This window comes from Jaculus jaculus, chromosome 9 (genome assembly GCF_020740685.1).
Source record: "Jaculus jaculus isolate mJacJac1 chromosome 9, mJacJac1.mat.Y.cur, whole genome shotgun sequence".
Taxonomy (NCBI): domain Eukaryota; kingdom Metazoa; phylum Chordata; class Mammalia; order Rodentia; family Dipodidae; genus Jaculus; species Jaculus jaculus.
The window spans coordinates 129,223,157-129,250,992 of NC_059110.1; the positions used below are offsets into that span (position 1 = coordinate 129,223,157).

The window sequence follows — 27,836 nt, forward strand, 5'->3', positions numbered from 1 at the left end:
GGGACTAGATATCCACTGTACTTTCCGGAAAAAACAAATACTTTTTAGACATCTTTGGTAGAAACAAAGTGCTTCTCCCTTTTGTCAACAAAAACTTTGAAAATAAATGTATGTGAGTGAGTATGCGTGTGTCATGCCATAGTGCATGCAGAGACTAGAGGACAACCTCGGGTGTTGGTCATCACCTTTCACCATATTTGAGGAAGGGTCTCTTGATGTCTGCAGGTGCATTCAACAATGGCTGCACTAGGATTACAGACCCTAGAGCTACAGCATCTGGCGTGACAGACCTGGGGAGCCGATCTCAGATCACTGTGCTTGAGCAGCAAGAGCCGTTTACCCACTGAGCCATCTCCCCAGCCTAGAAAAGGAATTTTTAGGATTAAACTATGAAATGGCAGCACAGCTCTTCCTCCCTGTGACTATATTCCAAAGATCCTAAATCAAGCTTATTTGGAGACATCAAGGACATTGCTAGTTTAGTACTGGCCTCTTCTAATGCCAGGGTTTATATTTTTCCTATCTACACTCTGACATCTGGGGGTGTGAAACTGACAAATACAAAGACTGATGGGACTTCACTAAAGGGTAAATTAGCCAAAAGGAGGCAAAAATAAAACAATGTCAAGAAAACAAAGAATGGAACCATATGGAAGACTGAGTGACCAAGAATTCAATTTTGAAGGTCGCTGACCATGGACAGTGTACACTTTCACAGAGCACACACCCAGAGTCCCCAAGCCTTATGTTGCAATAATGCACAGCCATAGTAAGATACAGTAAATTGTGAACAGAAGGCACAGCATCTGTGAGACACAGCTCAAACTACTATGGTGAAGTAGCCTGAACTTCATTATTTAATGCTGAGAAAACTTTTAAACTCTTTGAGTATGCTGAACTAATGACATCATGAGAAAAGTTACTAAGAACCAATGGCACCACCAAAAAAGAAAGATAGGAAACCTCTTGTATTGAATTTCTTATTAGCGCTGGAGAATACACAAACAATTTTGAGCAATATTTACACATACTTCTTTCCATTTCAGATGACCCAACTGCTCAATTCATCATATCATTCTGACTCAGTGTGACCAAATATAGTCTTTAGAATGATGGAGCATTGCTAATACATGTATATATATATTCTCCATCCCTGTGAGTTTCTCTCCTATAAGAAGCCTTTGGGGAGACCTACATTTATTCCAGCAAGGGTGGCTTTTCTTAAAAACACAAACACACATTAGCCAGGCATGGTGGCACATGCCTTTAATCCCAGCACTCGGAGGCAGAGGTAGGAAGATCACCATGAGTGAGACCCTACCTCGGAAAAAAACAAAACAAAAAAAAAAAAACACACTTTTAGAGGTGTGCATGAAGCATCACATTTGGAATTATGATAGTAAAACTTCAGCTCTGAGGGCAGATTAGATTCGTACAACTTACCAAACATAATTTGGTATTAAATCTGATAAACCAAGCAGATGAACCAAACTAGAAAATAGCTATTAAAGATTTGGGGTGTGAGAGATTTAAAAAAGTAACAAAAAACACTAAAACTTAAAGCAGAGTCATAAGACAATTATTATATACATGGAGGAGGGGAGGAATTTTTGAAAGAAGCCAAATTTAACTCTCAAGGTGACTTCTAAAAGACATTATATAATTATCTTAAAAATCATTCACTTTATATTTGGACACATCTCTTAAATATATGCGTATGGTATATTCCAACCATTGATTACATTTAAGTTTGATTTACAGCATGTATATATGGATCCATTATGAATATATATATATATATATATATATATATATATATATATATATGTGTGTGTGTGTGTGTGTGTGTGTATATATATATGCATATATATATACATATATGTATGTATATATATTGTGTATATATATATATATACACACATATATATATGTGTATACATATACACACACACACACACACACATTCTAAACACATATACGGAGAGACTTGTGAATTAAGGTTTCATTGTGGACATTTCTATCATGTCAAACCAAATACATTTGGACAAATATGCATGATGTCTATGTAGAGTTATGCCAACTGATAGCAATAGGATTGATATGCAGATGGTCTGTGATGGTACGAGTATCGTCCCTAATTACAGATGTCTTTTTATTATATATACACTTCATAGTTTTGTTTTGTTTTTTATTTTTACCTTTTTTGCCTCCCATACTGGGGATCACACGGCAAACCTTGCGCTCTACCACAATGTCCCAATCAGGGGCTGATTAATTTTAAAGTCGCTTGCTTTCTCCAGGAACAGAACTGTGCTCTAACATTAGACCCATCATGCTAACAAACTACAGGTAGAATATAGTTTCTCTGGGGGAAAAAAAAAGTGTTTTAAGTTTGCAAATCGCTGTCCTACAAACATGCCTCTTCTGTGGGAGCCCACTGGTAAAGATGGGGAAGGGACAGAGCTCTTCCTTCTCCTTTCAATCACTTGTTACAATAACAGTGAGTTAATGAATTCTTTGAGGCAGTTCTCCTAAGAGGTGCTAATCTCATGTTCTCAATCCCATGCACATCAGAGTCACATGAAAGTGTATTTAAAATTTTTCAAGTTCCAATTCCCAGGTACCACCATCTTGGGTTGATGAAAGTCAAGTCTCTGGGATTAAGACTGCAACGCTGACAGTGTTGACAAGCTCCACAATGGTTGCAAATGCATTCATGATGCCATCCAACACCTCTTCCCAGCTGTGATGGTTTAGTGAGTTCAGGCCCTTGGCTCGTGACATCACAGGCATCCATATGAAAAAAAGCATTCTGTGTTAAAGAATATTTCAAAGTAGAAACACAAGTAGAAGAATCTGACCCAAACCAGAAAGTGAGCTGTGTTGTATCTTCTAACCAAACTGTAATAGGATGACATGAGGGTTTTGTTTTCCTCACTGCTTTCTGTTTACATGAGATGCGTGAGTAGGGCAGGAATACAGATTTAGGAAGATGGGTGAAAAATTGGATGGCCACCGTCAAAAGAATAATACCTCCTTTCTGGCTAGAAATAAATGGAAACAGGTGTATCTTTAAGACAGAGGGAACTGATGCTTAAAGAAAAAGTATCTCTTGGAACAGAGTAAAAAGAATAGTTTAGAAATGTCCACTTCACTCTGGGCAATGGTCCTCTGCAAGAGTCATGAACAAGACTGAAAAATTACAGAGAAGGCAGGGTATGGTGGCGCACGCCTTTAATGCCAGCACTCGGGAGGCAGAGGTAGGAGGATTTCCATGAGTTCAAGGCTACCCTGAGACTACATAGTGAATTCCAGGTCAGCCTGGGCTAGAATGAGTCCCTTCCTCGAAAAACAAAAAACAAACAAACAAAAGATACAGAGAAAAATATGTTATTGAACTTCAAAATCCAAGGGGGCGGAAGAAAGAATTCCAAGAAGCATTCCCCTACGTATTTGGTGACTTCAAGGATGGGAATGAGTATGAGGTCCTCCCCCACCCGCTTTCTTCTTTTTAATCAACATGCTCTGCATTCTAGTAGCAGCCTCCTAAAACATAAAGTCCCAAAACAATGATTCCTGGTTATTATAGTTTGTCTTTATTTTCCCTGCCAATCAGATCATTCCTTGACCATTCGGGGTCAAGCTAGCAAGACTCAAGCTAGCAAATGTGTGGCTGTCTAGCCACAAGAAAAGACTTCTGTTTTCCATCAACCTACTAGGACTTTAGGGGAAGCCAATATGGGCTGCACAAGGAAGATGTACCAACTAAGCCTGTAAAAAATTGGTAGCTGGTTCCTACAAGCCATTCAGCATTCCCCACGACCTTTTCATCCCCTTGAAAGCCCACTAACTGCTTCTGCCATAGCTCTTCCCCAAAGAGTAATGTGACTTCACTGATCATAGAAGAAAGGAAGGAAGATGGAGAAGACAGGAATTACACAGGCCGTCCTTGGGGTGGAGGACAGGAGCCACTGTGGAAAGACAGACTCAGAAGGCACCATTTCTCTCTGTATTTTACCATATCTCCCTTCATGACAAACAGATGTCTTCCTGACTAAATGTAGGTGTTCACAGAAGCACTTGGCAGGACCTGACTGACCAAATACACACACATGCACGCACACACGTACACACGCACACACACACGCACACACATGCACAGAGGTAAATATAAAAATCTCATCACAAATCATTTTCCATTAATACCATACATGCCAAGAGGACTGTTACTTTTTTTTTCTTTTTCATTTACTCTTTGAGGTGTAACACAAGTGACTCTCATGTTTTCCAAAATCAGGGGAAGAGCAGGATTCTTTGACATGTCGTGAAAAGATGCAGTGATCGCCCCAGGCCATGGTGGCTGTCACACCTGCAACACACACTTCACAAGAGCTTCTTGCTGAGGTTATTTTTATAATATTCTTAAAGATGCATATTAAATAATTTCTTCTGGACCACAGACATAATTGAACTAAAAATAAAAGCCCTATAAATATTGTCAACCCAGCTTTTTCTCCTGTTATCTCCTTCTTGCATAAAGTGGAGATCTTTCCAACCAAGCGCTTACACATAAATATTAAAATAATAAATGAGATGAACTACAAGTCTACTTACAATTTCATCACTACTGTAGCACCTTTTTCGCCAGGGCCAACGCATTCATTTTATAAAGAACATGAGAAATCTGAGAGGCTTAAGGACTCGTATGACACATCATTAAATATTTAATCACCTTTTTAAGTCCTAAGCCTTTATCATATTTCATCCATCTAGAGAGTTCATTTTATACTAGTTTCCAAGGCCCCCTTAGGAGAGGAAAAAGAAAAGAACATAGGGAGAGAAGACTCTCAAAGAGGCAAGGGTCAGTTATCTCAAAGATGACTTTCTTTTGGCGCTGTAGTGAACTCACTTCACCCCGTTAAACCCACCAATCCACAGTAGGGTCCACCAATTAAGTCCATTGCTTTTAGTCTCCAAGAATCACTTTTACAAAAGATGCCACATCTGTTGCTTTGGATTCATGCTCAGTGAAAAATGGATGTTGCTGAGAAAGAAAAGAGAAATGCATGGTATTAATACTTGTCATTGATTATATATGAGGTTAACAAGTTAATAGATTTGTTCAGTAAATGGTTCAATGTCCCTATCAGGGACAGCTGGACTTCTCCTGTCTGTAGCACAGTCATCCACATAGTTAACGTTGTACATATTTCAAGATATCGATTTGCTGCCTCACATTTTGATAGCTTTTGGTTTCCAATACAAAGATCCTATTGCTTAGGAACATATGTAATAATGCATTGTAGATTCATCTATAATAAAATGCAAAGATTGGCAGAGATCATCTGAAGCTCAGATTCACAAATAGCCCTGCCTTCTACAAAGTCATTTTAGACTGACACAGCAGTAAAATTATCAGAAATTTCATAGATGTTGCTACTTTCATGTCACAGGAAAAGGGTGGTGAAACAAGATTCAACTTTGTTGAACAGTAAATGATCAGCACATCACCATTGACTTTGAAGAGATGGTTGGGATTGAAACCTTTAAGGCCATTGTTCTATGTAACACCCACAGTTAAGAGTTACACTAAGTCTCCTTGACCAAGAGTAGATGCATTTGAAAAATAATATTGATGGCCAAACTATAGTATGGGGGAAAATATTCCAAGTTGGAAAGTGAGGCTTGAAAAAGAAAAAAGTGGCCTCTACACATAGAGTTCAAATTAAATGAACCTTAAGAAAAGGAAAAGTGTCTCACACTTTGTGGGAGGAAGGGCAAGGTATAATACAAGAGGCCACACATTTCAAAACAAGCGAGAAGTCCAGTAAGCCATTTTCTGTTCATCTAGACAATTCTTCTGAATGGCGCATTTGGGTTACAGTCAACGCCAGAACATTTCTTCCACCTCTAACTAGAAAGACATACGTATGTCAGATTACAACCCACTGGCCTTACAGTGGGAACTGAAACCAAACAGACAAGCCCAAAAAAAGTGGATTCCTTCAGGTAGAAATTAGTAACTTATATTCCACTCACCCACCGCACCCCTGTCTCCAGTTATCCGGAGGTATTATTTTCAATAACTAGTTGAACAGTTCATTGAGCGCATTTTCTCATGCAGAACTAAAGATGACTCACTCTGTTTCCCAGAGGAGAGATTTCGCTTACAACCATACCCTGCCTCACTGTAGGTTTTCTAATTCTATTTGTTTTAAACCTGACAGCAGAGGGCTGGATGAGTCAGCACTGTGGGGAACTAAATGCCCACCCATGGAAGTTTTAGGGAACACTGCAACGGGGGAGTAGGACCAAGAAATAAAACCCCAAGGAAAGTAGGTGGTCACCATTGAGGATAATGATTCAGAAAACAAAAGGAGCTCTTCTGTATTTGCCCATCAGAAGATATGAGCTGGATGCTAGCCACAAGCTTTATGTCTGTGATATGACTGAGGTTCCAAGACGTACCCTGGGCCTCCTCATCTGCCAAAGAGCAGTAAGCGGCACATTCAATTACTATCCTAACCACTTATACAACACACTTACCAAGTGATTTACCATCATGGTTATTACTCTCCCCACATCCTCCTGACATTTGCAGATCTTTTTAATGTACTCAAAAAGCTTTTTACTATCAACACAGGACATGCCAAACCCCAAATTGTCTTGATCATTGCTTCCACCGTCTGACAACCCCAACTTGCCTCTTCCTCTGCTGTTTCTAGCCGGTTAAATGGAGCTCAAATTTGAATAAATTGAACAACCTGATATGAAATCCTTAATTTAAAAAAAAAAATCTTCAGACCAGGCATTGTGGTGCACAACTTTAATCCCAGCACTTGGGAGCCAGAGGTAGAAGGATACTGTGAGTTTGATGCCACCCTGAGACTACAGAGTGAATTCCTGGGCTAGTGTGAGACCCTACCTCAAAAAAAAAAAACAAACCTTCAAGCCTTTCAGTTCATTCCCAAGCTGAGAAAAGGCTGTGAAGATGAGAGGGAGTGGGGCGGTGGATAAGAAAACAGGCGTGAAGGCGGGAGAGAGAGAGAGGAAAACAGGCAGGTATGTCACAATGCGAAGTGTGAGTAGCCTTCTTGTGTAGGTTTTGTTTACAAATTTTCATGTCTTTATTTGTGTGTGTCTATGGGCAGGATGGAGTGGTTGGGCTTGTTCACATGTGCCATGCATGTACCACTTTGCATCTGGTTTATATGGGTACCGGGAAATCAGCCCTGGGTTGACAGGTTTTGCAAGCAAGAGCTCTTAACCACTGGGCCATTTTCTCAGGTCCTTGTGTGGGATTGGAGGCTGAAGAAGGTTGGAAAATGCTCCATCCCTTCTGTTAACAAAAAACTAGAAGCAGGAAGGATGGCAATCTGGAAATGGGAAAGAGGATCTACATATCATCCCCAGACCATAGTCTCAGGGTGGGTTTCCCGAAGTGGAGCTGAGGACAAGGAAGGAGGGCTCAGAACCACTTGGAGTCCCTGTGGGGCCAGATGGAAGCATAGAGATCCACAGACCCTCTGCTAGGAATGGAGGGCAGGCCACAATCGCCAATAAGTCTCTAATACTATCCCATGCACATATCATACTGCCATTCAAATTTAGAACTTTCTAAGATATTTGCAAAATATAATCACTTCACTGGCCAATTACCTGAATGACCTGGTCACCATTTCTAGAGGTGATAACTGCAGGTAGGAATCAGAAACTACAAAGTCTGGCCTATTGTGGGACATTTCAAACAAAGATTTATTGTAATATAGCCACGTCTTCTTTCTCTTTCACATGTGGAATGTGGCTACTTTGAGGCTACATTGTCTAGTCCAGGCATAACAGCAACTGCATGGCCCATAAAGCCTCAAATACTGCTAGACCTTTATGAAAAACGTTGTCTAATATTTGCTGTAGAAATCTTACATGACAGAAGCTTGCAAGGACTGGAACATGAGAGGGACAGAGAGCATAAACATCCCTCAACTTGAATGAGGGAGGAAACCACTTGGGATTTCTATAAGAGCTCATCTCTGGGCCAAAGCCTACATAACAATGTCCTTTATTTGGAAAAGTAATCTTGCCTTCCTAGCCCTACACAAATTCCTATAATTAAGATAGCATTCACCCAGCACCAGAACGTGTTACCCAGTGCTGAAATCACATAGTTTGGACTTAGACTTTCCATTTGAAACCTCCATTCTACAGGAAAGCAAGGAAAAGGCAAGTCCATTTCCAGTGCCACAAAAAGTAACGGCATTAAAAGAGTACGGGGTGGGTTCTACACAACAGTTATATGCACGCAAAAAAAGTCTCAGGATTTGTTCAAAAGTAATAGAAAGGTGGAATTCAACATCAACCATCAATGTATATTAAACATTTTTCAAATATTTCCTGATGAAATTTTTGATGAGATTACTCAGAAGGAAGAAAGTATGTTCTACCTCTGAAATAGCCTGAAAGATATAGAAAAGCATTATAAACAGAGACTTGGATATTCCATACTCCATAGGACCCTACAGAAATCACTCTATGTCTTCTGTACTTTGTATAAAATTAACTTTCAAATCACCTAAAGGTCACCTAGACACACCCCAAAAAGGACTATTACACATGGAAAAGCCTTTAACTGGCCATTTTAAAAATGCCACTAGAGCCGGGCGTGGTGGCACACGCCTTTAATCCTAGCACTTGGGAGGCAGAGGTAGGAGGATTGCTGTGAGTTCGAGGCCACCCTGAGACTACATAGTTAATTCCAGGTCAGCCTGAACTGGAGTGAGATCCTACCTCGAAAGAAACAAACAACAACAACAAAAAATGACACTAATCAGGGAGCTCGTGTTCAATGCAACCATGTAAAATGCCAAGATGCCTCAATCACTATGACCTCTGTTCTTCAACTGTACGTCTTAGTGGAATAAAACTGTTCAGTGCAAAGCTGCTTTTTTGTTTGTTTTAGTGCTTTATTTCTAGTTGACAATTTTATACATGTGAATAATGTATTGGTATATTCCCTTCCTGTTATCTTCTCTTGACCCCACCACAAAAATTCTTCTAAACACTACTTTGATCTCTCTGTCTTCCTCCAGTGTGTGGGCATGCCCCACTGAGTTTAATTAAGACTGCTTGTGTGCAGGCTTCAGAGATGGCTCAGCATCAAGGTGCTTGCCTGCAAAGCCTAAGGATGACAGTTCAATTTCCAGTGCCCATTAAAAGCAGATGCACAAGGTGACACATGCATCTGGAGTTAGCGTGGCATGGCTAGAGGCCATTCTATCTACCTCTCTTCTCTCTATGTCTCTCTGAAAAAAAATATATTAAAAAAAATTAAAAAGAATAGCCTGGTGGGCACAGATAGGGAATTATTTACCAGAGAATATGGGTCCTACCAATAGCTACACTACTACCTAAAAATTCTTCTAGCTACCCAAGTCACCATTAGCTGCCTTTAGCTACCCAAGGAGGGAGAAAGCTTCATAGCCTCCTCCATCATCCATGACAGAATGGTGATGGGTCCAGTATTGCCTGGGTCTTGGACAGGTAAAGACAGCTACTGTAAGGTCATGAACACAACATCCATGGCATGCCTGGATGACGGTGCTCCACAGCACTCCTCCCCATCCTCTGGCTCTGATATTCTTTCCATCCCTGCTTCTGCACATGGTGGTGACCACTAGGGTGAGTCAAGTCTCCTTAAACTGCTGAGAATAAGTGACACTGGAATGTTCAACACTAAATGCATGCTGCACTTTTTTTTATTTCCACTCATAATTTTTTTTTTTAATTCGTTTCCTATTCAGCATATACAGGCAGTTCGGTACCATTATTAGACTTGCACTTTTAAAGGGAAACCCAAAGAGATGACATAAATCCAAAGCATCCAATTAGAAAATGGTCTAGACTTAAATCAGATCTTATCACAATCATGGAAACTATTGATCCTGCCTGTCAATACTTCTCTAATTCTTGCTCACGACATTTCTAAATGTGTGCTCTTTTTCCTCAACACCCCAATGTAGTATTTTATTAAGTGATGACCAGAGCGTGTCCTTCTTATGATCTACCAAGCAGAATTAGACAGTGAAAGTGCGGCTAGCATATGACAGGAGCAAACATGTCATGCTTGCTGCTGACTACTCTAGGAGTCTCAGTGTTTGCTCTTTTCTCTTTGGAAGTTGGACATGATCATTCCTCTCCCTGCTGCTGCTAAAATTAAAACCTTGGTCACTGAGACAAATCTAGGGAGAAAGAAAACATAAATTCTCACATGGCTTATATTGTATATTTCTCTAAGATGTATTCATCTCACAATTAATATATACTTAGGCAGACCAAAGCATTGTCAAGCTCAATTCATTGTTATCTGTAACTAGCTCAAAATGCTGGCTGCCACAATTTAAGAGAGACTATTTTAAAACAACAATGGTAAGGTTTTATTTTCATATGCTTTCACCAATAGAACAGATGATAAGTTCTAAATGCAGGAACAGCACAGCATAACTTGTATTAATACTGTTGTATTTTATTCCACCAAACTGAACACCCGAAGGAGAAAAGTCGTGATTATTTCCTCCCCTTCCACCCACTAGAAAGTCATCCCATTCATCCTAGGTATTTTATTTTAAAACTGAACAGCCATATGGTACGTAAATTTAATCTCAGTGAGATCTCTAAGATCCTGCTTTCTTAAATTTTATGTCAGTAACTTGTGATATCGACTATCTGTCATCTTTGAAAACATACAGTTCATACACTGAAAACACACATTTCATAGGTATAACTTGTTCTATCTCATAGTGGGTTTATCAGGCTGGAAAAACATTGGTAATATTGGTGATGTATTCCAATCTTATATTGAAAAGGATGAATAATAATGAAGGACACTTCACTCTATGTTGAGTTCAACTTCTGTCTCCCTTATCTCAATGGAGCAACTCTTCCCAAATGGCCACTTAATCATAACCCGAGTCATGGCCACGTCACCTGCTGTGAGAGCACTAACACACACTGTGTCCTGAGGACTCACCATAAGCTCTGGGTACGTGGGCCGTTCTTTGGAATTCTTCTTCAAGCTTAAAGGAAAAAAAAAAAAAGTTAATCACATTAAAATGTTTCATTTGACTATTTTCCTCTAAACACAGATTTTAGAACCTTGTTTTCTGAAGTTTTATTTTTTATATACCATTTTTCATTAAATTAGGATTTCAGAACCAATATAAAACTGGCCATAATCAGTTTCTAAAATGTACAGAATATATGGACTTCCTTTTAATATGAACTTCCAACAATTATAAATTATGTTTCAGTTATCCTAGAATTATCTTAATAGAAAGAACAATGTTTGGGCATGGGGCATGGGGGTAAGGGAGTGTTTATTTTCCTTTAATACTTTAACATTTAGACTAGCTTTTCAGACCCACAACCATATTTGAAGTCTCATAGCTACTTTCCTTCAAGGTAGGTTTTATCCATCTCCACAGGCAAATAAATCAATGTTTCATATAGTACATTTATTATCTCTTCACTGTCTTCAGCTATTTGGTTCTCTCTGTTTGTAGTTCTCTTGAATATATACTTTGTTTCATATGTTCCCAAACAAACCTGCCTGAGAGAAACCATAAACCCATAACGTTACCAAGGTAACTCTACATGTTTATTGTATCTTTATGGATAAAAGAGAACAGCACATTCAGTCAGTTAACAATTACTCTTCTTAGAAATACTTTGTGGTCATTCACTACAGTCAAGTGGTTGTTCAGTTCTCTGTATACCCAGACATTTAATAGCATCTGATACCAGAGACAATCCTCATAAAAGTTCAAGATGAAACAGACCAGCCCATCACTCCTGTCCTCAATACATCCCTATCCTCTTTCCACCTCCAGCCTTAAAATAAAAATAAAAAGAAAGAAACAGTTTATTTGGAGTTAGAAGCCCAAGTTATAAAATGTAGAAAAGGCTAGTTTTGAAAACTATGATTTGCAAGGCAATCAACAGACACCTACACCCACAGGACCACAACGTCTTACATGGATAGAAAGGGAATTGTGACTAGAGTTGAAGACAGCAAAACATGACAGATAATTAGGTTGCTTGATTTGTGCCAATGAAACATTCTGAGCAAGTGAGACCTACTGTGCATGACATAAGTTCTGCATGCTCCCACATAAGCTAACTGTCGTGAAGGGAGCAAGGTCCAGGAGCCACTGAGATACTCTAAGCGACTGTGGCTTTAAGCAAAATGAAAAATTTAAAAAAAAAAAATAGAAAAGAAAAAAAGAAGCTTTTGAACCAAAACAACTTAAAAGCAGCCTACCAGTTTATTCCAGGCCATGCTGTGGGTAGAAGCCAGAGAACCTGAGACAGGGTTCAGGTAGATGTTAGGACAGAAGTTGGTTGTAACCTGGAACTGAGGGCAGACCTACAGCCTAGTGACCTCAGGGACCAGACCACCTATGAGAGAAAGTCCATCTCAACTGAAGATAAAAATAAAGAGTACATTACAAAGAGGAATTATCAACTGTCATGTGTGATTGATATGTGGATGTGTGCCTGAGCGAAATGAATGGAACGTGGGACTCATGTACCTATATCATGAAATTCAATGTTGGTGATTCATTCTCAGTTGGTTCATCCACCCCCAGGGACATTTGTCAATACCTGGAGGAAGGCATTTCTGGTTGTCACCAACAACTAGCAGGGCTATCATCAGCACCTCATCAGAGGAGGCCAAGTGTTTGATAAGCATCCTACCTTGCATAGGCTGGTCCTCCTCAGCAAAGACAACCCAGTCTACAATGTCACAGTGCAAAGATCAAGAAACGCTGGACTGGGGCTGGAGAGATGGCTTAAGTGGTTAAGGTGCTTGCCTGCAAAACCTAAGGACCCAACTTTGATTTCCTAGTACCCACATAAGCCAGATACACAAGTGGCACATGCATCTGGAGCTTGTTTGCAATGGCTAGAGGCCCTGGCATGCCCATTCTCTTCCTCTCCCTCTATCTGCCTCTTTTTTTTTCCTCATAAATAAATAAAATATTTATTTTAAAAACAAAGAAATGGTGGGCTGTTGGGGAGATGGCTTAGTGGTTAAAGGTGCTTGCTTGAAAAGCCTATCTGCCCAGGATCAATTTCCAGCACCTATGTAAAGCCAAATCACAAGAAACCCTGGGCTATGTGCTACACAGAATCCCTCTTTATTGTGACATCCTGCCTTCTTTTCTGAGATAGAATTCATTTCTCAGAATCATCAACAGCTGGTTCATAAGACGTTTGAGCACATTGTTATAGTTGACAATTCCTGCCTCCTGATCCCCTCCTCTACCTTTCAGTAAGCACATATTTTTCTAAATTCAAGAGTTTGTTCATATAAAAAGAAGCACAAAAACATGAATGTGACCTGACAGCATTGCTGGATTATACAGATTCTAGACTTTTTACTTTTATTTTAGGGGATTTTCTTTTTTTGATGTACGTTCTCACTCCAGCTCAGGCTGACCTGGAATTCACTCAGTAGTCTCAGGATGGCGTGAACTCATGATGATCCTCCTACTTCTGCCTCCCAAGAGCTGGGATAAAAGGCGTGTGCCATGACACCCGGCAGATGTTTTACTTTTTAAAAGAGTGTACAAAATCCCTAAGTTTCCAGGTACTGTTCAAAACGTACCAAAACCTAGAAATTCTTTCCAATAGATTAATCAATCTAACTTGCTAAATCAGTAACAAGATGTGCAAATGCAATATTAAATCTCTACTCATTATTCCAGGGAGTAATGTTCAGTCTGAAACACTAGCACCTTGGTCCACTATTTCATGACTATCTGTTTTAGGCCAAAGACAGAATCAAGGCAACCATTAGCAAGGTGGAAAAAAAAAAAAACAACTTATTTCTCAACTAGTTAAAACAATGGGTTCTTTTTACCAACCAAGGACCACTCTGCTATTGTTGATTTTTGACTCTGTATCCATTAAATAATGAAATGACTCTTCCCAATAGGTAGAGAGGATTAAAAATTTAATCTCAATCAATATATATATATCCCTCTCTTCCCCCCACCCTTTCCCTCTCATTGCTGTTGCCACATTGTGGATGAAACCCAGAGTTTAGCACGTTAAGCAAGCACTCTACCATTGATCCAACGACCCAACCTAGGTTTCCGATTTTTAATTGGAAGTGATTTTGAAACAAGATGACTTATCTTAACTTCCAGCATAGATTTCAAAAATTTCTCCAGAAATGTTTCTCTTTTTCTTAATCTACATTAAAAAAATATATATATGCCAAGCCAATCCATTAGAAAGTGTTTAAGGTTCCTGAAACCTTGGAGGTTACTGGCTCCTAATTTGAAAAGAAAGTTCAGCTAAAACCTCTACTACAGAGTAATGATTTAAAAAAAGAAAGCAAGAAAAGAAAGAAAGAGAAGGACTTAGCACCATAGCCAGGTATGTTAGTACACATCTGTATTTCCTAGCAGTCATGAGGCTAAGGCAGGAGGACTTACAAGTTAAAAGCCAGCCTGGGCTATATAGTGAGTTTTAGGACAGCATGAGTAATAGAGTGAGAACTTGCTTCAAAAGACAAGGAAGACAGGAAGGAGGGACAGAGGAAAGAAGTGAAAGAGAGAGAAGGAAAGGAAGGAGAGGTAGAAAAAAAAGGAGAAAAAAGATACACCAAAGAAAAACAATTCATTGGTCTAATATAACTTATATAACACATTTCTATCTTTTAAATCAAGTACACTTTGAAACAGGCACTAAGAATAGCAAAGTACCCAAGATAATGTCCAGAGGAAAAAAGCAAATTTTCCATGTTTAATAGGAAGTGCTTGAAATTCAGTATAAAATAACAACATTGGAGTTCAAAGTTACACCAATTTCTTTTTGGATTTAAGTCAGACTTTTGAATTTTCAAGTGGCTTGTCATTTTCAAGCATGCAATTAGCTAACTGCCCTAATTCCTGTTCCAAATGCCACAACACACGCTCCTGACCATAGCTGACACTAGAAAACGGCTTCCTGCTGTCTGGAGAATTGCTAGCTAAAAGTCTGGGCTGACCATAGGATTTCTGCCTAGTCGAATCCCCCTAATCACTTCCAAGAAGGGCTATTTGTTGCGTTCACAGGACCAACACACTGTGGACCTCTCATTTGTCAAAAGCTAAACAAATATCCACTGCCTCTTTCACTGGTCTTTTCTGGAAAAAGAAATAGGCTGTACTTGATTGACTAGCTATTGTGAGTCAGACATTATCGTCATCTGGATGGGTCCCAACACACTCCAGTATGTCAATGGGCTGGACAGAAAGGGCACCAGACCTCTTAAGTGGATTGAGAGGGGGAGTAAATAAACAAACACAAATCTAGCTACTTCAGCAGTGGGTAGTTGATTCCCAGGCACTTCCTTCAATGAACATAAAGGGAAAAGTTGAAGTGAAAAATGCATGGCTGTTGTGAATGTTGCAGCTCCAGGAAAGAGGCAAGAAAGAAGCTGAGCTCTGAGCTCAGAACTCCCCAGGGCTGATAACTTTCAAGCCTTAGGCTCTTGTTCATGTTTAGCAAAGAATTGAAAACCACAGACTCCGAGAAAAGGAAAATGGAGAATTTATCAAGACACAGTGGAAACAGGAGAGAGGTAAAAGCATAAATGGCCTAAGCCAAAGGGGTCCCTCCCTTCTGAGCAAGTACAACTGGGAGGGGAGAAGAAAAAGACTGAAGGAGACTCTCTCACCCACTCAGAGGAGGCTCCATTGATATATATTAGGCATTGAATTAAATGAGCCATATTGCCAGGTTCAGTTTTATAGAAAGGACTCTTGATTGCTTGATGAGCACCCAGGAAGGAACCTGATTCAGAAAGTGCCTGCCCACAGGTATAAAGCCTGGAAAGTTAGGAAGCTACGATGGCTGCTTACAACCGTCTTGGATAACACTGAATCAGACTTGATTTCTAGTTTCACTGGGACAGGCATCTCTGGCTTAGTCCCTAGCTAACTTCCTACCTACCTACCTACACACACACACACACACACAACTACTTTGCTCCTAGTTCGTATCAATGTCTTCTTCTGAGAGGAAACTCTAACTGTATGCATGCTGTTAATCCGTATCACCAAGAATCCATTTTTCTCAATAAAATCCTTTGTTAACCCTTCAGCACAACTAGAATGTAGGCTAAAGAGATGGCTCAGTCATTAAAGGCTCTTGCTTACAAAGCCTTCTGGCCTGAGTCGATGAAAAAAATGGCACAAATGCCTGGTGCTTGTTTACAGTACCAAAAGGCCCTGGCATGTACACATGCACACACATGTACAAATAAATAAAAACTGTTTTTAAGTTAGGTGCAGAAGCTATATCCCAGTTTTCAGCAAGAGTAAGCCATTCCCAATAACATCATTTTCTTCTATTTTTTTTTTGTTCATTTTTATTTAGTTAGTTGAGAGCGACAGAGAGAGAAAGAGGCAGATAGAGAGAGAGAAAGAGAAAGAATGGGCGCACAAGGGCCTCCAGCCACTACAAACGAACTCCAGATGCATGCGCCCCCTTGTGCATCCGGCTAACCTGGGTCCTGGGGAATCGAGCCTTGAACAGGGATCCTTAGGCTTCACAGGCAAGCGCTTAACCGCTAAGCCATCTCTCCAGCCCATTTCTTCTATTTTTTTAAGTAGCAAGCCGAACTTCTTTTTTGATATTTTTATTTATATATTTATTTATAAATGGAGAGAGACAGACACAGAGAAAGAATGGACACACTGAGGCCTCTAGCTACTACAACCAAACTCCAGATGCATATGCCACTTTGTGCATCTGGTTTTACACAGGTCTGGGGAATCACACCTGGGTCATTAGGCTTTGCAGGAAAGCACCTTAATCACTGAGCCCTCTTTCCATCCCCCAGTTTTTTCTTTACACCTCCACTCCTGGTCAAATTTAAAACTATCAATAGTAAAACAAGTGAAATAGCAATTCTTATTACTAAGTGGAGGCAAGTACCCATTTATTGATTTATATGACAAACAATATTTCTTCTGTAGAGTTCTAAAGCAGTCACAAGATACAAAGAGGATAAAGAAATGAGTACAATTTTCAGCTCAGATGGTTTCAAAATATCTTAAATTCATCCTGAGGTGGGCCACAAAAAAACATACTCTGGTGGTTTATGGTGGATGTGAACATGACTGACCTGGGAACAGCAGGCTGTCCTTTATAAAATCCAACTAAGGATAAGTAAGAATGCTCACAAAAGTCAGAATCAATGCTCCTCTGAGGGTACCCAATTCTAATACCCACAGAAGTGACTCATTCCTTCACAACATCCATATGTCTGTGGACCAGATTCCAAAAGAGGTACCCCACTGAAAATTTTAAGATCTGTCTGATGATGACTTCCAAAGTGAAGTCATTTGAGTTTTGTTTCTATTGTTATTATTTTATCAATTCCCATAAGCAAATCAAACTGACTTGCCAAATGGAAAAAATGACACTGAATGACTAGACTTCATGGAAGAAACAGTTCTAGTAAAACTGAATTGTATCAATAGCTCAGAACATTCCAATGAATACTCTATGATAGTCGGGACTAAAGTTCAGAGAAATAAAAAGGAGACCTCAGAGGGACAGCCCTAGAGAAACATGAGCATGGTGGGAGAGAGCGGAGGCACACTGGTCAGTATAGAAAGAAAAATAACACTGGCACCTGGAACTCCACACATTTGTGCACACATAAGCATGCATCTGTCACATTCCCCACAGAGGACAGAGCCAGGCAGTTTCTTGGGCAGAAGGTTTTATTTAATAGCAAGCAAGAGAGTGGTGGGGTTTGGAACAAGGGGAAAGAGGGCTCTGAACTAGTTAGGTGATGGAATAAAGGTTTCTTTGGGAGAAAAGAATGAAAGGGAGTGTGGAAGAGGAGGATTGACAGGTGCCTGCAGTAGCCAGGTTGGTTGCACCGCCTATTGAAATGTTTTGAGAAAGTGAGACTGGGTTTCCTGTCTATTCTAGAATTAACAGGTGGTGGCCGGGAGGAAGTTTTCCCCTCCCTCCTCAGGGACAGAAAGGTGCAGTCAATTGCAGTAATAGTAAGTAGGGATTCTAAGATCCTGGGCTTAGTCTGGATGTGCAGGGATAGATGGAAGAAGATAACACTGAAATCGCAATTACTGTAACAGGGTTAGCTGCAGAAACCAGGCCCAGAGGGAGCATGGCCCAGACACAGGGGAGGTGGGGGAAGAAATATATTGAGAGCTCTCTGAATCTTATATATTAAAATTAGAAGACATTTATTATTAACTCAAGGGGGCTTTTTGTGTTTGTTTGTTTTTGTTTTAGTGTTGGAAATGGGATCCAGGACTTATCATAAGCATGCTAGGCAAGTGCTCTTCCACTTAGCTACACTCATAGCCCTAACATTTTCATATCTAAAACTGTTAAGAGTCTCAAAGCTCTCTACCCATCCCCACTCTCATCTACCACATGCTAACTCTAAGACTGCCTCCTGGTATGGTCATTTTAATCACCTCTGGCACAAGAGGAGGGCAGGCCACCTTCTTCCAGCTTCTACCTCTGCACTCCACCCTAAGGCTCTTTCATGGGCAATTTCTCTCCTCTCCATAAAACCCTTTCCCTGGCCCTCACTCACCTTCTCTTTCAGCTCTCCTACTCCTGCGAACTCCCTCTTCCATTCTCCTCTTCCTCCTTTTCTCTTCCATCTCCTTTTCTTTCTCCCTCCTCCCTCTTTCCCTTTCTTTCCCTTTCATTCATACACCCCCTTTCTGTCCCTTCTTTCTTTCCTTGTCCCTCTTATCTCTCTCCCTTGTTATAATAAAGTATTAGATCCAAGAAACTGTCCATGTTTGTTCTCCATTGCAAACCCTGAAGTCTAACAAATATATCTGTAAAAAGTTTTAATGCTCAGATGTTGGGGGGGAGGATTCTAAATGAGAGGGAAAAGTAATTTGATAAAATAAACATAAAATAATAGAACAACATTTTTAAACAAATTGTAGAATTCTAGAAACACTCAGAACAGAAAGCTGTGGGCAACATATTCATAGAACTTACTTCTCATGTAAGGTCTCTCAGGCATTTGAGAAACCATGTCTGATCTTTACAAGGATAACTTCCAAAAATTTGAAAAAATACTAATATTGGCTCTCTGCAAGGGTGGAGCTTAGGGTATAACACTTCTGAAAACTTGTCTAAGATCTATAAATGAGAACCCAGAGCTAAGGACCACTGAGTTAAACCATGGATTCACAATAAAAGACAGCATTCCCGCACTTTACACACCAGCACTGTTTTTACCAACCTTTCCTGAAATACACAGACTGCTGGGAGGAAGGGGCACAGGAGGGAGAAAGGAAATAGGAAGGAAGCCTGAAGATGCTTCCTTAGATAAATTCCTTCCCTGTGAGCACCCTCCTGAGAACTCACGGTGTGAATAATCCAAGATGACTCACCCCTTTTCCTATGTGACCTTTAAACATTTGAGGATAATGGGGGGTGAGGATTAAAATAAAATAACAACAAAAAACAAGTTATTGAATTCAGAAGGCAAAATCATGACCCCATTTCACCCTTGTAGACGTACCAACTCATCCAGCACAATCACTCAAGAAAGACCAAGGGACATACCTCACGGTCCCAGAAACCAAATTACATTGTTCTAGAGCTAAATAATCCAGACCTCTCTCATCTTTCAACCAAAACAAACCACTGTAGGTCAGCCTTGTAAATCATTAAGGAAAAGTACCAGGGGTAGAAGGGGCTGAGGACCCACTGAAGTTTAAAAGGTCTTAATTTCACAAGCAACCCATGTCACATGTCCCCTCAAAACAGTTATATTCAAAGCATTTCTTCCAAGGAGCAATAAGGCCATGCTAGTCTTGCTTCAGCTTTCTCTGTACCTCAGAAAGCCTCCAGAGTTCTAGCCCATCCTATAGCAGCAAGTGGTCCTCTCCAAGGCTAACGGTTGGGATACTATCAGCTCTAAACTCCCTTCCTTCTCTCAGTTTTCATCTGCTTTGCAGGATGCTCTCATAATCTAAGTTCATTTTGTGCTTTATACTTAAATGTCCTCTTTCTAGCTATATTGCAATGGTCATGACTATTATAAGAGTCCCAGAGCTCTCATCTTCTCCAAGACCCCTCCTCACACCTGGCCATGCTCAAGGCTAAGTCTGAGATCCTGGAACTAATGACTGATTTGGAGGCTAATGTGCAGTGGTTTGACCCCAAGCCTGTGAGCCCCAACCTTTCTGATCTTTTCCACTTTAGCAAAGAATCAAGAAAGCGAATCTCGGGACTTCTGGCTAAGATGGCGGCATAGGTACCATGACAAAGCAGCCTAGGGAGGAAAAAGCCAAAAAAAAATGGCAGTGGAGAAGTAGGAGAGATCCAGAGCACAAATTAATAAAATTAGAGATGAAAAAGCTAACATCAAAACAGATGCCAGAGAAATTCAAAAACATCACAGGGACATACTATAAAAGCATATACTCCACAAAGTACAAAAATCTTAAATTTGGATGATTTCCTTGATTTATATGACCAACCTAAATTAAATCAAGATGAGATTAATCACTTAAATAGACCTATAACAAGCATGGAGATCCAAGCAGTTATCAAAAATCTTCCAAATAAAAAAGTCCAGGCCCAGATGGATTCACTGCTGAATTTTAACAGACCTTCAGGGAAGAACTAACACCATTGCTTCTTAAGGTTTTCCATAAAATAGAAAAAGAAGGAATCCTACCAAATTCCTTCTATGAAGCCAGCATCACCCTGATACCAAAACCAGGCAAAGATAGAACAAAAAAATAAAACTATAGACCAATCTCCCTCAGGAACATAGATGCAAAACTTCTCAACAAATTTATGGAATTACCATGGGATATTTTTTTTATAATTATGGAAAATGTTAATAAAAATTAAAAATATATATATTGGCAAACAGAATACAAGAATATATCAGAAATATCATTCACCCTGACCAAGTAGGCTTTATCCCAGAGATGCAGGGATGGTTCAATATATGCAAATCGGTAAATTTAATACATTATATCAATGGACTGAAGGACAAAAATCATATGATCATCTCATTAGACACAAAGAAAGCATTTGACAAAGTCAAACATCCCTTCATGATAAAAGTCCTACAAAGAATGGGAATAGAAGGAACATATTTCAATATTCAACATATTACTAAATAGGGAAAAACTGGAAGCTTTTCCACTAAAATCAGGAACAAAAAATGGGTGTCCACTGTCCCCACTTTTATTTAATATAGTACTGGAAATCTTAGCCATAGCAATAAGGTAAGAGATGAACATAAAAAGGATACAGATTGGAAAGGAAGAAATCAAGTTATTATTATTTGCAGATGACATGATTCTATATATAAAGGACCTAAAAGACTCTACCAGAAAACTGTTAGAGACGATAAACACCTATAGCCATGTAGCAGGATACAAAATAAATACACAGAAATCAGTAGCATTCCTACATGCTAACAACAAACATACAGAGGATGAAATCATAGAATCATTCCCATTCACAATTGCATCAAAGAAAATAAGGTACCTTGGAATAAACCTAACCAAGGAAGTAAAGGATCTCTACAATGAAAACTATAAAATACTCAAGTGAGAAATTGCAGAAGACACTAGGAAATGGAAAAACATCCCTTGTTCCTGGATTGGAAGAATCAATGTTGTGAAAATGGCAGTCTTACCAAAAGCAATCTACACATTTAATGCAATCCCCCTCAAAATTCCAAAGGCATTCTTCACAGAAATAGAAAAACCAATCGAAAAATTCAATTGGTATCACAAAAAAACCTCAAATATCTAAAATAATACTGAACAACAAAAATAAGGTGGGAGGTATCACCACACCTGATTTTAACCTATATTACAGAGCCATAGTAACAAAAGCAGCATGGTACTGGTACAAAAGCAGATATGTAGATCAATGGAACAGAACAGAGGATCCCCATATAAGTCCAGGTAGCTATAGCCACTTGATATTTGATAAAAATGCCAAAAATACTCATTGGAGAAAAGACAGCCTCTTCAGCAAATGGTGCTGGGAAAACTGGATATGTATCTGTAGAAGGATGAAAATAGATTCTTCTCTCTCTCTATGCACAAGAATTAAATCCAAATGGACTAAAGACCTTAACATCAGACCTGAAACTCTTAAATTGCTAGAGGAAAAAGTAGGGGGAACCCTTCAACATATTGGTCTTGGCAAAGACTTTGTGAATATAACCCCAATTGCTCAGGCAAAAAAACCACAGATTAACCACTGGGACCTCATGAAATTACAAATATTTTGTACTGCAAAGGACACGGTGAATAAAGCAAAGAGGCAACCTACAGAATGGGAAAAAATATTTTTCAGCTATGTATCTGATAGAGGATTAATATCTAGGATATACAAAGAACTCAAAAAGTTAAATAATAAACAGTCAAACAAGCCAATTAAAAAATGGGTGAGAGAGTTCCCAAAGAACAAATACGGATGACATATAAGCATCTAAAAAAAAATGTTCTACGTCCCTAGTCATCAGGGAAATGCAGATTAAAACTACATTGAGATTCCATCTCACTCTTGTCAGATTGGCTAAAATCATGAAAACAAATGATCATAAATACTGGCGGGATGTGTAAAAAGAGGAACCCTTCTACACTGTTGGTGGGAATGCAATCTGGCCCAGCCATTGTGGAAATCAGTGTGGAGGTTCCTAAGACAGCTAAAAATTGATGTACCATATGACCCAGCTATAGCACTCCTAGGCATATATCCTAAGGACTCATCCTATTTCCTTAGAAGTACATGCTCAACCATGTTTATTGCTGCTCAATTTATAATAGCTGGGAAATGGAACCAGCCTAGATGTCCCTCAACAGATGAGTGGATATGAAGATGTGGCACATTTATACAATGGAGTTCTACTCATAGGTAAAGAAAAATGAAGTTATGAAATTTTCAGGAAAATGGGTGGATCTGGAAACAATTATACTAAGTGAGGTAACCCAGGCCCAGAAAGCCAAGTGCTGCATGTTCTCCCTCATATGTAGATCCTAGCTACAGATGATTGGGCTTCTTTGTCAGAAGGAAAAAACTCAGTAGCAGAGACCAGTAAGTTAAAAAGGAGACATAAAGGGAAGAGGAAGGAAGGGAGGAGGGTACTTAATAGGTTGGTAGTGTATATTATTGTATATATGTAAGTAGAAGAATAGATTAGCGGGGGTGAAAAGGCCCAAAGTGAGGTCAGGGGAAGAGTTTGAATAAAGGAAAGGTGGAGGGAGGGCTAATCAAAATCTAAAAGGCTGCAAATAAATTATATGGAATCCTCCGGTTTCAGACAATGGAACACTCAGGAGCCATAGATCATTGTTAGAAACTTTTCAGTGCCAGGGATGGAATACCTCCAGTGAGTTGTTGGCCAGGGAGGTCCTTGATGCCCCCAAAACATTATAGGCCATTGCCAAGGCCCTTGGTTTTCCACCAGGAATAGATGGTAAGACCCTATTGCTGAAGACTCCACATACTTTGGCTGCAAGGACACTGAGAAATACTGCTGAAACTGAGCTGAGAACCTCCTCCATGTAGACCAGCTGACAGAAGCTGGAAGAAGCCATTCTACATGTAGTTCAATGGGAGAAAGATACACCACCAGGGAAGATACTCAACAGTGGACACTGCAAGCCTCATAATTGGCCAGCCAGGTCAAATGAGCCAACAGGTACAATAGTGGCATGTCTGTCATGGTGGAAACCAACTGCCCTCCAATTGGACTGGAAGCCCACTCCATGGCGGGAATACATTCCTGATACTGAAAACTTAAACAGGGGTAGTCGTGAGCCCTAGGATGGTAACGTCTGCTGATGTCTGGATAAATGTATATACTATGCTTATCAAACTGCCCAGTAAGCACTTCTCTTAATATTTTTTTTGTTTTTGTTTTTGTTTTTGTTTTTCGAGGTAAGGTCTCACTCTGGCTCAGGCTGACCTGGAATTCACTATGTAGTCTCAGGGTGGCCTCGAACTCTCAGTGATCCTCCTACCTCTGCCTCCCGTGTGCTGGGATTAAAGGCGTGCGCCACCACGCCCGGCTTCTCTTAATATTTATACCCTTATATTAACGCTACTCTCACTTTGGGTAGAGAATCTTCTCTTTTCAGATGGCAGTGACCTTGGGATGACTCAGAAGGTATCATAGTGCTGGAAAGAAGTGACTGGAGTACTGAGCAACATCTCGATCACACCTTCCAAGGCTCAGGGTCTAATGCGGAAGAGGTGGCGGAAAGAATATAAGAGCCAAAGGAAGGGTAGGACTCCTTACAACGTGCTCCCTCCAGACATAAAATGGCCTGGATATCCATGACCTCACAGTGCCTGACACTACCTACACAAGACCATCATAAGAGGAGGAAAAGATCAGGACATAAAAATAAAAGAGAGACTGATTTGAGATGGGGAAGGGATATGATGGAGAATGGAATTTCAAAGGGGAAAGTGGGGGGGGGCAGGGGCAGGTATTACCTTGGGATTTTTTTATAATCATGGAAAATGTTAATAAAAATTGAGAAAAAAAAGAAAGAAAAATGGAATGCCAGAGTCTCAACGTTGTACTTAATATACTATAATCTCTAGAAAATAGTTTTTTCAGTGGGCATGATGGTGCATGCTTTTAATCCCAGCACTCGGGAGGCAGGGGTTGGTGGGTCACCGTGAGTTTGAGGCCAGCCTGAGACTACATAGTGAATTCCACATCAGCCTGGGGCTAGAGTAAGACCCTACCTCAAAACACAAAAACAATTTTTTAAAAAGAAAGTAGTTTTTTTCCTCACCAATAACCTAATTTTATCTCTACTGTATTCTGTGTTTTAAAAAAAAAGGTAGTTTTTTCCTCACCCATAACCTAATTTTATCTCAACTGTATTCTGTGTTCATGCACAATCTGCATTAACTTTCATATATGAAAATATTTATATTCATTATAAAAAAAGAAAGCAAATCTCAAGAAGGGTAAATTGTGAATTATCAAGTGTATTTAGGGAGAAATTGTGAATTAGGAGATTTATTGTAGGGGAATTAAGAACCAGGGAGGAAACTAGCAGAAAGACTCAAGCCAGAGGAGAATGCTCCTCACTGTCTGGCTGGAAAGGGAGTGGTGACATGGAGACACCGGTCATCACAGAGAAGGTAAGGCTCTGGAGGAGGCCCACACACCCACATATGGAAGGCAAAGCATCAGACCAGAGAGGATGAAGAAATAGTGGAGGACTCAGATCAAAGAACCATAATGGACTTAACAAAATGAGAACGTACCCCAAAGCAAGACACAAGGCAAGCAGGAAAATACCCAAGCCCAAGTAAGTGTTCCCCCCTTCCCAGTCAGGCTGAGAAGAGGAAAGACAGACATACACAACAGTCCTCAGGAGAAATCACAGGGTTTGTCCATATGATTAACCTCCTTCATACAGATCAGGCATCCAATTAGGGTGAGCCTTGTTTTCAGGCTAGGTGTATAAGGAGAGACCTAATTGGTTCGTGGACTCAAGAGCAGGAGGAGCCAAGACTTGTTTGGTTCATGGACTGAAGGCTGACTCAAGAGAGAAGAAGCAGGAAGTTCCTGCTGGGGCATATTGCTGGCAGCCATCTTAGGTGAAACTGTATCAAAAACAGGCCCTAGTCCTGACAGAGCAGGCCAGGTGACATCTCCTTGTTCTCTTTGGGTCTCTGTCCCTACCTAACTGCCTATACAAAGCTGTCTCACTACTGTTTCTCCTTCAGAACCACCTCCTATTATAACTGAGGATACCTCTGGGGTGAAAAGAGAGAGTGCCACCGCCCCTCAGCCCCCATCTCAGCACACCACTCAAGGTCCTACCCTCTCAAGGCGGTTTTTTCTTCCTCCTCTTTCCACAACTCTTAAAACCTTCTCTATCTCTGTCTCCCACTTTGGCTCTTTTGTATTGGTGCGTGCTCTCTCTCTCTCACTTTCTTTCCTTCCCATCCCCCTTTCTCTCTTCCTTTCCCTTTCTCCCTTTTCTCCTCACCCAGAATTCCAGTGCTTTTCCTCCCGTCGTGGCTTCAGCTCCCACCAGTATCTTCTGCCATTAAAAATAAAGTCTTGTACACACACACAGACACACACACACCGCTTATCTTGATTCTTCTATCTCAACCTTAGACCCTGAGGTCTTGCTAATCAGGTTCAGTGGCATCATGGACATGGTGTAGGCAGAAACTACGTTACCATCTGGACAATACGATGCCCTTGGACTCCCATGATCACATCAGTTGTTTCCATGAAAACAAAAAGCCTATCACCTTAGTATGGTCTTTTCTATGTTTCTCCTGGAACTTTCTTTGGGTTTACTTCCCAAACTCCCAAAACTGTCTACAGTGTTTCTCATGGGAGTGTTGATCCATGGTTATCAAGAATTATGGAGAAGCCAACATTCTGGAAGACTTGTAGATATCTACACAGTGCTCTTGAATTCCCACTGTCTTCTCACTCAAAGTAAATCTGCACGTACGCCCATCTCTATATCTCCACTAGGGCTAACCAGTCACCTTTCTCTTTATCAATATCACTATCCCGTGGCTTTCAGCTCTGACAGCACTGCCTTGCTTTTGTCACATAACTATGCTTTATGTTCCTTCTTTCCTGCCCTACTCCCCTTTAACTTGGTAAATATCCCTTATCTGCATAGTTTAGGATTTATCTTTGCCAGAAAAATTTTTTTATATTTTTCTCCAAATACCCATATATATCTCCATCTCTGGCCTGGCTATAGTGTCTTTCTACACTGTAATGTTAATGTATTTTCCTTCTCGATTTGAAGCCCAAAAGTAAACTACAAGTGGCTAGAGACAGAAATGTGCTTGAGCCTGTAGGGCAGAAGCTGATTTTCCCTTGTCTGCCTAAAGAAAGTCTCACAGCCTCACTTTTCTGGAAGCCAGAAATGTTACAAGGGTCTGGCCTTGCTTATCTCTTCTTCCTAGTGGAGTTCCCCCTTCTCTAGAAGAGAGAATAACCTCTTTCTAAAAAGGATCATTCCCTTTCCTAGAAATGCAAATGCATCCATTCCTTTTGCTAACAATCTGGTGGTTTATGGACACCTGAAGTAGGGGTTAGGGTTAGGGTTAGGGTTAGAGTTAGCTAGACTGCCCATCCAGTAAACTCCTATAAAGACCCCAATCAGGACTTCAGGATGGGCTGTCCCATTTCCAGGAACCCCCACCCCCACTGCCTTATCTCCTTCTCTTAAACTTTATAAGAAAATCTTTCCAAACTTCATCCTCAGGTCTGTGGATTTCATTCATCAAAACTAACAAGACGAGAGCCTGCAGGCCACAGGCTCAGTGGAAGTGCGTGCGACTGGAAGCACTCAGCACTCTTAACTCTTGAAACATCACCCGCCCAAGAGCCAAGGAAAGCTCTGTCGCTATCAAACCCAAATGCAAATGTCCTTATCACTAAGACACAGCCGTCATCATCTCCTTCTCCACATCTCCAGCATGAAGGACATACGCCACTAGATGCTTCTGGAATGGACGTGTGTGTGATGGATCATGACGGGGAATCTGTGAGAACCCATCGTGGTCATTAGCACTGTGCAAGTTGGGGGGACGGTCCTCTTACCACTGTGAGGTAAAGTCAGCGAAGTCTGCAGAGAACTTGTCTGCAGGGAGCTGGGGCGACGGCTCTTCTACCACTTGTTTGAGCTGCTGAAAGGGAGTTCCCCACGAATCATAGGGAAACCGAAGGATGGCCAGCTCAATCTGCAAGAGACAGAGGAAAAATGAAGACAATGGTTTCCAAA

At 40.4% G+C, this 27,836-nt stretch overlaps 1 protein-coding gene across 3 annotated transcripts in view; it reads right to left on the bottom strand.

Annotated features, from left to right (window-relative positions):
* Positions 1-4,393: 4,393 nt before the first annotated feature.
* Map2k6 (mitogen-activated protein kinase kinase 6) overlaps positions 4,394-27,836 on the bottom strand; it is a 143,812-nt gene continuing 120,369 nt past the window's right edge. For all 3 annotated transcript variants that reach the window (XM_004655144.3, XM_045159311.1, XM_045159312.1), the window contains exons 10-12: positions 27,656-27,795; positions 11,024-11,069; positions 4,394-5,044 (exon numbers count right to left, since the gene is read on the bottom strand). In XM_004655144.3, the coding sequence (XP_004655201.1) occupies positions 4,967-5,044; positions 11,024-11,069; positions 27,656-27,795 (264 nt within the window). In that variant the 3' untranslated portion in view covers positions 4,394-4,966. The remainder of the gene's footprint in view (positions 5,045-11,023; positions 11,070-27,655; positions 27,796-27,836) is intronic.